The 15,751-nt window shown below is 36.1% G+C and overlaps 1 protein-coding gene across 4 annotated transcripts in view; it reads right to left on the minus strand.

Annotated features, from left to right (window-relative positions):
• Positions 1-2,821: 2,821 nt before the first annotated feature.
• Positions 2,822-15,751, minus strand: part of LOC126780994 (stathmin-4) — a 29,211-nt gene continuing 16,281 nt past the window's right edge. For 2 of the 4 annotated variants that reach the window (XM_050505730.1, XM_050505729.1), the window contains exons 2-7: positions 8,259-8,425; positions 7,548-7,762; positions 7,305-7,422; positions 6,584-6,724; positions 5,435-5,575; positions 2,822-5,226 (exon numbers count right to left, since the gene is read on the minus strand). In XM_050505730.1, coding sequence (XP_050361687.1) covers positions 5,155-5,226; positions 5,435-5,575; positions 6,584-6,724; positions 7,305-7,422; positions 7,548-7,762; positions 8,259-8,425 — 854 coding nt within the window. In that variant the 3' untranslated portion in view covers positions 2,822-5,154. Of the gene's footprint in view, positions 5,227-5,434; positions 5,576-6,583; positions 6,725-7,304; positions 7,423-7,547; positions 7,763-8,258; positions 8,426-9,205; positions 9,284-12,918; positions 13,064-15,751 lie in introns of those variants that run through there. The other 2 variants (XM_050505728.1, XM_050505731.1) reach the window with 2 other exon arrangements.

A 15,751-nucleotide genomic window follows, 5' to 3' on the forward strand; every position in this document is an offset into this window, starting at 1 on the left:
TGAAATATTCAATAGCGGAGCCATTTTGAAATTTCAATATGAATATGACTTTGACGTTTGACAGAGACGGTTCATGGCTTCCATACTTTTCAGTCAGCCATAGCCAAAGTCAGTCATAATATATAATAGGACAACGATATTATAAGTGAGTAATATTAAGATTAACCAACCATAAATAAAATAACAAACCCGTAAGCCATAAAAACAACGATATTATGTTTAATAATAAAATATTGAATACTAAAAAGATATTAGAGTAAGCATGATTTTCGAATTGAATAAGTTACAAAAACTAAACTATTAAACATAATTAACTAATATTCCTACCTTTACCCTTCCTATTAAAACTTTTCTTGGGAGTGGGGACGACAATAGTTAATATTTAATATAAAACATTCAAATCGAATATTGCACATGTTAACTATAACCCATAATTTTCCGATGTTTATGATTTCAAGTATTATACAAAAACATATTGCAGTAATAATAAGTATTATTTTTTTACATTATGCAAAACTTGTAGTCTAAATGCTGTGGTATACAAATAGAAAAAATAATAATTATAATTATTTAGATTATTTTTATTTTAGGTAGGCGGACAAGCATAATGGCCACCTGATGGTAAGTGGTCACCAACGCCCATAGACATTAGCATTGTAAGAAATATTAGCCATCGCTTACATCGCCAATGCGCCACCAACCTTGGAAACTAAGATGTTATGTCCCTTGTGCCTGTAATTACACTGGCTCACTCACCGTTCAAACCAAGCTTGCACAAAGCCCTACACACTACTACCAGAGAAATCCTTTTAGAATATTTATTATAAAAATAATAATAAAAATTTATAGATGAAATTCATATATAAATGTTAAAAAAAGTTACTTTGTAATATCATTGATAAATAATAGATTAGTATTATTTATACAGAGTAAAAACATAGCAAACATAATTAAATAAGTTACATTTTTCTTTTAGTTTCGTTGAATATGAATAATAATATTATAGATGTTCCCGCTTAACAGGATATGAAATTACTTTCGCGGGACCTCTCAAATTATTTTATTGAGAGGCTAATGGCTCATTGTGTATCCCAGCTTTTATAATGGTACACTTAAACACTCTTGGTCTGTGCTGTCTGTAATACATAGAAAATGCTTCGTTTTTACTTTCGCGAAGAGGTGAGTGGAAGCTCACCTCTTCTTCGGTCTCTCTCACCTCGAATCAGTTACTTCTGAGTTCCGTCTTGAATCGACTACTGTCGTTGTATCATGGCCACTCTCGCCTCGGTTAATTAATGTAGCGTCACTGAGCGTCACGATGCCGCGTTTCGATTACTTTCGTCCTGTGTCGGCGCTACTGACATTGCGTCAGGAGAAAATTCGCCGCTTGTCGGTTACTTTCGCCCTGTGTCGGCTGTTGTCGTTGCTTTTCGGCACTTGAGCCTTATTTTGGTTACTTTGTATCATTTTGTCGTTACTGCTATAGTCTACACCGACCGACCGAAAGTAACCGGCAGGCTACTTTCTTCTTGGGTCGGTGCTACTGACGTTATATCACAGCGATGAGAGTAAAAAAACTACGGCTAAATACCGTCCACAATTTCATTAGTTGTAAGATGGCAGCTAAATCTTCTAATACTTAAAGAGTCTGTATTGTTCCCTCGGTCTACGAAAATACCTCAAAGCAAAATATTTTAACATTAAAAGTAAAAGAATTGGTAGTAATTAAAAGATATATGTATATTGTAATGTTCACCATTTAACTCACGACGTAAGGTCGGTATTACAAACTAAATAAAATATATTATATTTTATATATCAGCTCGCTATGCACACACACCGTCTTCTCTTCGCGCCAAATTCAATATAATTTTTTTTTTGTACTTTCCCGCGCTCCGCGATGTGTGTCATTCGATATGACAGATAATATATACAAAGATAATATATATTTTTATTGTAAAATATTAATATATTACTGTAGATGATACACTACATATATAACAACTTTTTTCATGGGTCCGGTTAGTCGCCGCGTGTCAATATGTTACAGTTCTACATTGAGTGAGCAAAAACCCGTCAGCGGCCGGAGGCCATGGGGGTAGAAGCATAGGCCGATATTCTGAATTGCGTAGCAATTCATATGTTGTCTACATTAGGTCCTAATTCTTATTCATCCCATATATTAAAGGTGATATAACCGATACACACGTGACCGATGGACAGCGACGTATCGCTTTTCCAACGAGTTTCGATGCCATTCCAAAATGAAAACTTCGCACAGCACCTTTGAAGTCGCTGAAGTCACGGCGGATGCGTCGCATCGCTAGGGACTTGCCTGCGTTTCCGACGATTCATCGCATGTGCAGGTTGATCTGCGTCTATCGTAATATCACGCACTGCGGGAATCCACTTTCGTGATTCGCGTCTGGGCATTATTGTATTTGATACAATTATATCACCGGTTTATTATATCACCTCTAAACGGTTACAAATACATTTACCGATTTTTTAAAAAAAAAAAACAATGTTGCCATCTTTAAAATATTAAAAAATCAGTTGCCACTTAACAGAAAAACATCACGACATTTTTATTTATAAATTATAACAATAACAAAATCAATTAAATATAAGGAAATAAAATCTCCTTAATCACTAATGTTGGTAGTTAGATAGGTTTGTTACAAATGTATGTACTATATGGCGAACTTTTACAAAAAATAATTAAAAAAGTTCGATCAAGTTTAGAAATAAAGAGAAACTGTATATGTCAAACATTTATTTAGCTCGTAGTTAGGAATTACAGGAAAATCAAACAAATAACTATTAGTATTTATGACTTTATTCAATACGACAATGAAACTACAAAAGTTGCCTGCACTTCAAACAGCAAATTTCTTATACCTCACAAACTGAAGCAAGTTATTACAATTACATAAAATACAAAATGAACATACATAATAACACCGTAGAAGATAGTTGAGTGACTAACGTTATCGAAACGAAACAACTAAATGTATATTATATTGATAATTATCAGAAAGCTATACGTTGGCGTCGCTATACTTGATTCGTCACGATCTCGAGTCTAAGAGGCTACACAATACCAAAGGCAAATTGGTCAGAGGTTTTCACGTCTTCACCGAGAAACAAGCTAGTAACTTACACCTAATTCCCTTACTCGAGTAGCGTTAGTAACATGGAGTGAAAGCAGGCAAGCAGCTCGCCCCGCCGCCAAGCAAGATACATCATCTCTTAATATTATATACAAGTATTATCATATCTTCGACGATAAAATAGACTGACGTTATTAAATGAATTAAAACAATAATAGTATAAAAATTGAAAATTATTTTATATGCCTTCCTCACTCGTCTCGCAAACCCCGCGTATCGTTACATTGTGCCCATCGGGTATCCGATACGATATCACGAGCAAACATCACAGAAGCGGTTCGTGTCACCCCCACGCGTCGCGGCGCCCCACCCACTACGTTAAAAAAATATAAAACGCTATGAAGGCAGCTCTATGCGTAACATTAGTGATGTCGTCCATGAGCCGACATGAACATTGAGGCACTTCCGCTTTCGATCTAACTATTGATTTTATTGTGCTCGTTTTGAGATCATAAGAATTATTATGTACTTATATTTACGTGGACTAGATCTTTAGGCATTGCAGTTTAAAAGCACTTTAAATTTATTTCATACAGGTCGAATAATTCATTCGATAGAGATTTTGAGATAAAAATATAGATATAAAGTTTTGAGACATATATTAACGACCAATTTAACTGTCCATACCATAACGGTATTCGCTTGGACACATACATATATTCAATCTATCGACGCCGTAGCATGCGCTGATAGGCCGACAGTCCTTTGTCCTTTTCAATACTTTACTTCTATACCAATCTATTGAACTGTATGATTCGTTGTTGACATCTTCTAGTGAGCGTAGTAGTACCGGACGTGTTTTTTTTCGTGCCCGGTACGTTCATAGTATGGACCGGTGTAGTGGGCCGTAACGTTTAGTGCTAATAAACTGCCCAACATCCGGGAAAAGCATCCACCGACTTACGCATTATCGACCAAACCACAAACGCGACCCGCGACGACGTACATACCTCGCCTACCGTTATACATACAAAAATTAATACATAGAATATAATATATGATAAAAGACAGTCTATAGCGCAATGGTGATTCATGATATAATATGAAAAAACTTAAATTTAGATTATACTTTCCTAAAATACTGTTGCGTTATGTTAACATTAAAAATAATGATATTAGTCTATAACTAACGATTAAAGATTAATTCCATTTCATTTCGTTCTTCCCTCCGTCGTAGAAAAATACATATCGAATAGGGTTCCGACGTAAATGCTGTACTTTAGAATTCTCGCTCGGTACACGGAACCCGTATGAAACAACTCCCATTTATCTTTTTGTAATTCGAAATTGCGATCACAAATAAATCAAGCACAAGAGAATATCGAAGTTCGAATTACAAATAGTTAGATATACTACGAACCTGATCATTTTTTTGTCTAATCGTAGGCCATGATACGTGATAGTTTAAGCGATATTGCCCATTATTTTAAGTGAAAACAATTTTAAAATTAACAATGTCTTATTTTAAAACATCCTAAGCATGATCGAGGGAGATATTCGGTGTCACATCCGACCGCGACGTGACACTGACTGATGAGTTACCTCTTTTACTCTCGAGTCAATTCATATTATTACAACAACACCGATGCAATCGCTCCGCTGAATATTAACGCATTCTATGGTAAACCGGCCGAACCCTTATTACGCAGATATATATATATATATATAAACTTTAACATTTTTCGTAGCGACAAAAACTCTTACTCATATCGCCCATAGCGAACTACCGGGAACGTCGACGTGACGACGCTATGCGTCGTGGAATGGGAAATGATTAGCGAATCAAATGATGGAAGTGACGTCACAGAATGTCGAAGCCGCGAGCGATCCACGCTCCCGCAAAATAAAAGACTACGCGCTTCGACTGAGATCAACGTCTATGGCATGACGCCAGGGCGCGGCGGCGTGTCGGCGATGTCGGCGATGTCGGCGTGTCGGCGATGTCTGCGTGTCGGCGTGTCGGCGTGTCGGCGAGCGCGCTCTAGCCGGAGGTGGGCGCCTCGCTCTCTGCGCGCGCGCTCTTGTTCTGCCGCACCAGCTCCGCGCGCCGCTCCTGCGGACACAATCGCACAATGCTTAATAAACTACATCAATATATATCCGTTTGAAAGTTTACTTGAAGTGACCGACGGTTTTTATACTGTTTTGTGTCGTGGTGACGTAGCTACGTACACTCGATTTTCCTTAGAAACTCTCCCGAACATTCCCGCTATACAATTCGTACAGATGTATCGTTGCTGACCATAACAAACGTGACGAACCTCTTTTTTAACAAAGTCGAGTTTCTTCTGAATCTCCTTTTCTCGGTTCTGTTCGGCAGTGGTGAGTTTGACCTCGATGTCTTTGGTGATTTCCTCCATTTTGGTCGTGATTACCGACCGCACCTCCGCGAGCTTATTATTCTGTATGATGGATGTTGTAAAATGATAAAAAATAAAAATAATAATGAATCAAAGAAAATAGGCAACATTGAATGAATAAATAATAATAATTAATGTCAGCTCACAGATATAACTATAAAGTTATTTCAGACAATAAAATTTACTGACCTATATAGAAAAAAAAACACTGTAAGATCGTATTTTTTTGTTTATGTTTTAATCAAAACTTTAAAATACTAAAATGTCTTATTTCCAATTAAATTTATAATAGGTTGGTTGCTTTCGCAATGAGGTCAACATATAGTCACACCTGTGAGTTTATTTGATGATAAAATAATTAAAAAAAAAACATTCTTAGGTGACCTATAATAACGGGGAATTAAAATTAAAAAATGAAAAAGAAAATACGAAATGCTAAAATTACCTGCACCTTTCCAAGCCGTTCATCATACATTGAGCCGGCAAAGTTATTGTTCGTGCCCTTCATGCATAGACATGAGGCGAGTACTTACGTAGAGGGCCGTGAGAGAGGTCAAGTTGAGACTACAAAGAGCTGTTATGTTTTTAAGCCGTTTATAGCACGAGATACTTTTTAAAACCTTAGGCTTTTTCGGCTGGAAGGGATATTTGTACACATACATATGTTATACACATATATATATGTGTGTGTGTTTCAAGTTTCTAAGTGTGCGCGCGTGGCCAAAATTAAAAATATAATGAATAAAGTAAATGCCCAAATAAACAACGGGCTGTTGGAAAGAGCTGCGTGATTTGTTTATTAAGGAATATATTTTCGAAATCGGCCCCGACACTTGAACATTTTTCAATATTACTTGGAGTCGGTTTGGATTTTTCGTGTAATATTAAAAAGTCATCTGTAGAATTTTAGTTGTTCATAGAATTTGGTCTTTTCTCACACCATCCCTCCGGCCCTCTGGTCTCTACTAAACTTACTGTTATCGAGGGATTACCTGCGCCGACACACCGCCACACGTGTTCGCGTGTAACTCTAGGCGGGGCTGTACTTACGTAGTTGCGCAGCTTCTCCCGCTGCTCCGCCTCGATCTGCAGACGGCGGTCGGCGGCCTGCTGCAACTTGTCCTGGATAGCGCTCTCCAGCTGTATGAAGCGTTCCTGGTTGCCCGCGCGGACCTTGCGGACTTGCTCCTCCTACATTCGAGTATTTTTATAGATTGAAAGAAGCCGGGAGACGAACTTTGAGACAAATGTCTATTTGGATAACTTAAACTTTATCCAATGGCTGAGTAAGCAATATCAAAATAGTAATCAATGATTCTACAGCCAAACAAAAATGCTTTGAATTTGAGAGTGATTGTCACAGGTGTCAGAGAAGTTTAATACGTCTAACTGCGCTATTACAGAGACATTTCAATAACTACTTTTAACAGGATATTTGTTCTCCGTTTTTCTAAAGTATAATATATAAAAAGTACTCAAAAATAATATGATCGCTCGACATAAGATCTTGTATCAATGACGTTGTTTAATAATTCTTATTTTTTAAACGGCTTTCTGCAGGCCCGTCTAACTAACTCCCTCATCACGTATTCTACAGCCAAGTAATAATAAATGGTATAATGGCCTTAGTTTCCAAGGTTGGCAGTGCATTGGCGATGTAACGAATAGGTAAGAAAATTCACAGCGCCTAAGCTTATGGGAGGTGGTGACCACTTACCATCCGTTGCTCCATTTTCCCGTGCGCCTAAATATTACATAACAAAAAACTTACATGCTCACGCAGACGTTCAAGCATTTTTTTGATGTTCTCGTCACGCTTGTCGGCCGCTGTGTTCATCTTATCCTCAATCGCCTTGTAAACTTCGGCAGTTTGCTGTTCCAATGTCAATCTAGGACATTGTTATAAGAGTGTTAATATATAATTTTATCCTGAATAAAATTAAATTTGAAAATATTAATGGGAGGCAAATGGCAGTATATTAAGACCATGAAAAGGTTTATTAGTTTAGAGCACCTTGTCTTTTCTACGCCTTCAAGATGATCCTTCAGACGTGCACGCAATTCATTGATGTACGCCTCACGTTTCTCTTCGTGGGAGTCCATTTTGGCGTCAAGTGCTTCCTTTGTGGCAACGATGAAGTTATTCGTCTGTTCACTACGGATGCGTGAGGCCTCCTCAATTTTGGCCATCTTCTGAGCAATCGCCGCCATCTTGCTGGCCTCCAAACTCTGTAAATTATACCCAATACTTTATCTTGGACATTGTGACCATTAAAATGTAACCGAATCGATTACAAATCGGATAGGAGGTTTCGCTATTAAACATAATGTAAGAATGTAACTTTTTTATGTCCCAAAATCCCTTTGTAGCCTCAAAGTAGGCACATTATTTTTATGACCGGTCGGGCTCCATCTTTTATGATTCGAACGAATGCTTATATGATGGACCTACAGCACAAACGAGAGTTATAAGATGGGTCAAGTACTTATCGATTTTATCGAGGTAATATTATGTGTACCTGATAAGCCTGTCTTAATTTATCGGTTATCTAAATATTAAGACGTGCACACCAAGAGAGTAAATAAAACTCATATCATCCGAAGGGTACTGTGCTGTGTATAAATGAAAAAAAAATTGGTGGAATTTCGACTCTCATGTGGTCCTAAAAATAAAAAAAATTGCTTGTACCAAGCATAAGTTTTGGTATACATCATGGCAACTTACACGTCTCCTCTCTTCTGCAGCTTTGAGCTTCTCTTGAATTTCTTCAACAGAGGGAGTCTTTTCGGGTGAGTCAGCACGACGAGGAACCGGCACGCCCACTGGTTCTGCCAAGATCACTTCATATGCCAATCCTCCCTTTGACATTTCTTGGCAGCGGATTTCGGTGGCTGTTGAAAATACGAATATTTGCATGATTCAGAAGTAAAATCATTTTCTAAAGCTAAAAAAAGGCATAAATAAAAGTAAACATAAAAAATGGTGTCTGTTTAAGGTTAAAATAACAATTGTTTAAAAGGAAGAAATAAGTTTACTTCATTAACATTGTAATTATAATTCAGGTCTGATATCATACCCTATAAATCGTTTTATTAACGCCTGTTGACAATTTCATTAATTTGGACATTTACATTTGCGCCTACCGCCTTTACACAATACACATAAAGTCCTTTTTGTTCCGCTAATGTTTGTATAAACATGGTACGATGTATTAAATTATGATTACAGAGCAATTAACACCCCAGCGGCGGACGGGGACGTCACAAAAGCCATTTAATTAAGCCTCGGTCCACATTACGGATTGGAATTTTAAAAATGTTTGGTATCCAGACCCGCGAGTTGAAATTAATGCTATTTTCAAGGTCGGCTCGCTTACGTAGGAATGAGCAAAGAATCCGTCTTTGTTATTTTATAATAAGAGGGGTGTTGGGGTGAACCGCCCCAGGCGAGTGAGTCATGGAAATATTGCACTGGTATATGTATACTTGTATATGAAAGCGTACGTGAGTAATTATACCCAGGAATTGTATTGCTTTCACGTACTCAACTGTATGATGAACTAGCGCATTTTCATTTGAAAAGTACTAAAATGAAACATTGAAAGCGTTATTAAAAAAAGTAAATTAAAAGCAAAAAACTGAATTACGGAATTTCCCACTACGCTAACTTACTGATGAATTTGACTTTCTTCGGTTGTTTAGTCCGTGGTTTTCCGACGGGTTTCTTGGCGGGCGCTGACCGCCGATGCGCTAAACAATTAAAATTCAATAAGAGGTGTCCAAGCCGGCAATGCCGCACGCTCTCTCGATGGTATAAACACCCACTTGACAAAATGTCCATCAATGAAAAATGGAACAATTAAAAAATATACAGTATATTTGTGTACTGTGATTAAAATCCTTATATTCAAAAGTCGTAATATATATTTTTCATTTGTATCACGTTTCGTCCGTTGTATAAGAGCACAATAGGAGCTAGAGTGTGGATTAAACAAAAGGCAGGAACAAAAAACGAGGTCGCAGAACATCTTTCCGCAATTTACTAGAAATGGGCGACTTTCTACTTTTGACGACAGAAAACGCATTATTGTATACGTATTTTACTTGATATTTAACATAGACCTTAAAGTTTCTTCAATCATAAGGAACACAGCTGTAACATTTCCAAATATCGATCAAAGCCGATACGACCCTGAGAACTTTGAATTATAGAATCGAGACCAAATTTTCCCCTCCAGCGAGTACAATCGAATATCCATTACAGTCAATTCGGTCAGCTAATGTTTATTCGGAGAGCACCCGAACCCTAGTTAATGAAAGGCAATCGATTGTCGCGTGACAACTTAAATCGATTTCGTCGCAGTGTTATAATACTAGACTTAGTTAAAAAGCAAAATATAGTTAAAGATAATATCTAAAAATTCTATATTTACATACGATGACAACACAGTATGCACGCGTCCACTTTGTTAAATTCGATAATCAAATAAATAATTTCATATAACGACTAATAATATATAAATAAAATACGAGTTTTTATGAAATACGTCGTCGAGACGGCCAGATGAGAAAGAGTACGTGAGAAGAATGAGAGTCATTATCAAATCGATTTGCTGGTAAGGTAAGAATGACTTAAATTTAATCTAAATGTTTCATGTTATAAATATGAAATTATCTTTTACTTTTATCAGGACAATAAATATTACTGCTTGTAAAGTTTTGTTTCGGACCTAAACATATATATTATTATTTTTTCATAGTTCATGAGATGCTAAATATCAAAATGACTAATCAATTAATAAATGACAAGTCATTTAACAAATAAAATAAATTATCAAACCATTTACAATTGAATTTATTGTTTTATGAAAACAGTGTAACTTGCAGCTGAATAACGTATCTCTAATGCGAAAAGAAATATGAAATATTGTATAGATTGATAAAATTTTAAAGTGACTTCCGTGAATGGATAAATATTATGTGTCAATTGAATGTTTTCACTGCAAAACACTGCAGCTAAATATCTTACGTCACACAGGCCACGACCTCACTAATGCAGACTGATACTGCCATATTGCGGTTTTTTCCGAAAGGAACTACTAATCCTAGATTACGTAACCGATTACAAATTTTTTAACACCTTAAAGGTAATATTTGTACAGCTAAGTTAAACAATGTAAAAAAAAAACGAGGGAAACGAACATAAATATTTAAAGCCGTAGTTACAGCGAAAAGGGCGAGCAACCCCTTTGGCGCCACACGATACGACATGAAAACTGATAATATATTTAAACCAGGCTTTAAAACTCGCAAGGGTGAAACAGAAAGCGAATTTACAGCCTTTGGGAATACGAATGTTTCAACAAGATGTGTCTTCAAAGGGGCGCAAGTGTAATTATATATACAGGTACGTATGGGCTAAAAGCCGGTAGTTTTATATTGACTGATGTTAGCTTTAATTTAAATGCATAATAAAATTTCTAAGCCTTAAACTTTGAAATAAATTCAGTAACATTAATCTAATTTTATAAAATATATTAAATACCAATTTCCAAAGATAACTAAGCTTGATTTACTAATATAAAGTCAAACAAAACTAAATAAATATATTTAGTTTTTGTTATCAATTTGAGAGAGACTTCGATAGCTAGTTAGAAGTTCGTGTGTCACGCAAACTATTAGACCGCAATGCATCATTTTGACATTGTTACATCAGCTTGAACATCTGATAAGTATTACCTTCCCTCATTTGCATAACTAGGGAATAATATACTGCTCTTTGGTATAGACATATAAAATAAGATTTATTGTCTTCTGCAAAACAATTTCGTCATCAGGACTTCGCTTCTACCCAAAAATCGGAACTTCCAAATGTCACGTCCGCTTTTTTAAGTCGAGTAAATCTTTTTCTTTGATTGTATATTTTTTCAATTTTTAATTCATCATGAATATATTTGTATAAAAAACATATTCCTACGTCGATTAAGTACACGTAAAGTGTGAGCATTCAATAAGCCATCTGTATTCGGGGTAGCTCTACACCCTGAACAATCATAATCGCTGTCAGGGTATACGATCCGTAAACTCATGTCACATTAGCTGAATATCAGAGGGGTGCCAAACTTGTTGAGCCAATTAAACTCAGATCTAATAATCCCACCCTAAACAATTATGTCATCTTCAACCACTAATGCCTCTTCACAAAAGGGTACATTTGTTATTTGTGTACATATTAACCTTTTATGCAAATGTTAATCATTTGTTGATGTCGTTGATTGGAGGAATGTCAAGTGAGGTAAAGTTAATAAAAAACCCAAACGGTAGTTACGAAATGCAGAAACACACTAAATTATGGTGAAACATATATACGCAGTGTGCGTTTTAGAAAATAATAGAGCACATTTTTTTGTGACAGTTAAAAATTAAGAGGCCGAATTGATGTTTAAAATTGAGAAATAATTTAGACAATCCATAATAAAGATGTAGAGATATAAAATCGATTTGTTGAAGAAATTTTAATAGTAATAGTCAAATATTAAAAATAAATGAATATTCATTTATATATATTTATAATGTTAAAGCCAAATAAAGCTACGATCCTTTAGGATATCTGTAATCCGAATGCTCAAAATGGTGGACGCATGTGGTTATAGCGTTCAGTACAAAATGGTTGACATTATGCAGTAATGTTTAATCGATATGTCTAGCGATGTCGATATGTAGACACAGAAAATCTGCAACAAAAATTGTGAATATTCATACAATATTAAATAAGATTCATGTTGCACACGCACAATTATACTGCCAGATATACAATTTTTTTATGAAAAAATATTATTGCAATATTTTTTCAGGGAAGATTTTTCCGCAATAAGATATTATTAAAAAAATTATGTGCCTTACTTAAGTACTTCTTTATTGCCGGCAAAGTAATGTAAATTCAAAAGTACCCTCATATTGATGTTTACACCGGCCGGTTTCTAGATTAATGAAATTGCGCTTAAAGAAAACGTTTCTTAATTAAATGAAGCCTCAAAGCTCGATAACAAATGTTTCATGCAAATTAAGACTGGCATTTATCTCCAAATCATCATCATCAGTCATGTTCATTTTTTATTCTAATCCGTCGAAAATAGAAATATTTGTCAAAAATTTCTATTTTTGATAGTTGATATTAATATAAAACAAATTAGCTTTTAACAATTATTGTTACCTTTCCATCTTTGTTTTCCTTAACTTACTCGAGTATCCCGTGATTCGACAAAAATAAAAAGAATAGAAGCAAGTGGGCGTTTCACCTTCGTAGTGAGCATACCGGCAAAACCGGTGAAAATAATTTTAAAATCTTCATTGTAACCAGTGATTTCCTTCTTAAATATTCCAACCTGCGGGTAAAACTGGTGCTCGGCATGAGTGGCAAAAGCACTGCATCACCGAATCTCGAACAAGTCCTATCAGCATGGTGGTAGCTTCGAATTGACTATCTATCTAACTTGTGACGGAGTCGCGTCGCGGCGCGAGCGAACTGCGCGACTCTCGTCCGGAAACTGAGCTACGCCGGGGGGAGGGTACTGGTCGATAGCTGCACCCCTCGTCCCGTATCCCCGTCCTGCGGACCCACCCCTTAGACACCCCTACCACGCTACCAGCCCTAACTTGATAACCCCACAGGAGAAAATAAGTTCATCAAATGAAAAAATAAACTTGTCGGAGACGCTGAAAATTTAGTTCTCGGTAAAACAAGATTACAAACGATGTGTATATTTTTCAAGAAATTATGAGCAATGTTATTTAACACAAGGTATTGGGACCGATAGACGTTTTAATCCTTTTTATTTATTAAAATTAAAGTGATAGAAACATCTGGGTGTAAAGCCTGATTCATTAAATATAATCGCACTTAGTAGGTACTTAAGGTAGGGCTTAAGGTCGGGTAAGACAAACTAATTTAAGAGCCACCCAGACTCATGCTGGTCTCGGTGGGCTTCTCGGCCATAAAAACTCCGAGCTGTCGGGGGCGGGCGGTTGTTCGCGTAGAGCGAGTAAGGGGGCACCATGCGGCGGTTCCGCCGCCGTCTCGGCGCCGCCACCCGCAGCCAATTAACAGCCGGCAACGCAACGTTGAATTTGTTTCGCTACTCGAATTGCTTCCGATTGATTTCCCGATCTTAAAATCTATGAAGATCTAAACTTCTAACACGTCTCTAAGTATAAGTATAACTTAAAAACTAGAAACCTAAGAGGGATGTTTCAAATATAATTGATAAAACTATAAGTGATTAAGTAGAAACATTTTTTGTTTGCAAAATTTTGCTTTCAAAACCAAAGTTAACTTCTTCGTAGTACTGCGGCTGCAGGCAATGACGATTTCGTAACCTCGTGCACCGGTAACACAGGCGACCGTGACGCGGCGATCGATTCCGGGCAACAACCCCGAGACCGCGTCCCCCTGCGGTAATAACTGGAAATTCCAGGAGTGAACCGCACTCACAATTCATGAATACGTACAGGAACCAATGTGGAAATACCACAAGTGGTGTCCGACATCCGTCCTCATAAAGATAATGGCTAACAATATAAAACATTGTCTAAGCTTGGTATTCAATATTGTATAATTTTGATAAGAGACAAATTAAATACAACATTTGGATAATTGATCATAAATGTGTATTTATTATAACAAATACAATATTTTAACTTAATAACATTTATGTATTTTGAATATTAAGTTTTATTAAGCCGCGAGAAAGGTATGGCACCCAACGTGGGACATCCGGATTATTAATTATGGTAAGCCTCTTGTTATCAACTCCGCCTTTATATTCATCCACCATCATAGCAAGACCATAAAAATAAGCAAAAAAAGTTAATTAAATTTAAATTATACTAATTAAAATATAAAATGAGCACACCAAAAAAGATGGTTAACAAATAAACGCAGGCGCAGAAATCAATGATTCTCTAATTAATATAAATATTCTTATACCTTTTGGTTTAATTAAATAGCTTTGTCTCTTTTTAGCACGGCAACAAGTTGAGTCACGTGCACGTTGGATTTGGCAAAGAATATTAAGAAGCAGCGGCGCGCGTCCGCCTGCGACAGCGTATCGATTTGCCTTGTTTCAGGCATTTTCAGGTTTTGTTCTAACGCAACAATTTGACCTCTAGACATTACTGGATGACTATCAAAGTGTAACTTAATATAGGTTTTTTTAAGAGAGATTTACAACTCATACTCTTGTTTATTTGATGTTGTTGTAGCATTTAGCAGCAGTTCTAGACATTCCAAATTTAAATATTTAGAAATATATAATTTAAAAAAATAACATCTCCTTTGAAATATGAGCATTATGTTGCCATAATACCATGTTTGTATACAAAAATCGTGTTTCTAATTATCCATTATATACTATATGTAGTACATATTATGAATATTTAATTATATTAATGTTTTTCTAAAAGAATTCCTTAGACGCCTGCTTAGTCGAGTACGTGAAATTACACAGAATTTTAATTTCAAGAGCTTAATTGTAAAATCGTTATTCCTGTATTATTTTATGGGATTTTGGAACTTATTTTAAAAGTAATACAATGTAAAGTCGCTGGGAGGATAGTACGAATGGGAAGAACCCCATACGCACAAACCATGCCAACTTTTCAGTAGTTGTTAATTTATCACAATGATTCACATGTTGTGGATTCGTTGCGCCCTTTTTTTTCCTTTTTTTGCGGACAAGGTTCCAAAATCAATTACTGAGTTAGAGCTCTGGCGACGTTCTACGACTATGATGTCTAGACTGCGTGTAACATAAATGAAACATAGTGATTACCCTATTTCATTGAAGCCTCTGGGATTAGAGTTATGTCACAGTGTAGTATAAAGTTCCTACACATGGAAACGCCCTCAGTGTTGATTAGCTTCTAAAGATTAAGCAATTCAATGTGTAATACGGTATTATTAGTTTTATCGACAAGACCAGACGACCAAAAAACCATCTGTCTTAGAAAAGACTTGCAAACTTGGGGTTAAATATCTAATAAGCTAATAACGTTAAATTGAATGAGTACAAAAGAGGGTGTTTGAAAGTTCAATCATGGAAAAGTCGAGATGAAACCGTTTGTCTTGATTTGAACACGTTATTTAATTGCTGGAATAGAGTAAATACAGAGTTTCTTGCCCGTTCTTTTACAATTGTGATGGTAACTTTGTATTATATA

The sequence above is a fragment of the Nymphalis io genome, chromosome 3 (genome assembly GCF_905147045.1).
Source record: "Nymphalis io chromosome 3, ilAglIoxx1.1, whole genome shotgun sequence".
In the NCBI taxonomy this organism is placed as follows: Eukaryota; Metazoa; Arthropoda; class Insecta; order Lepidoptera; family Nymphalidae; genus Nymphalis; species Nymphalis io.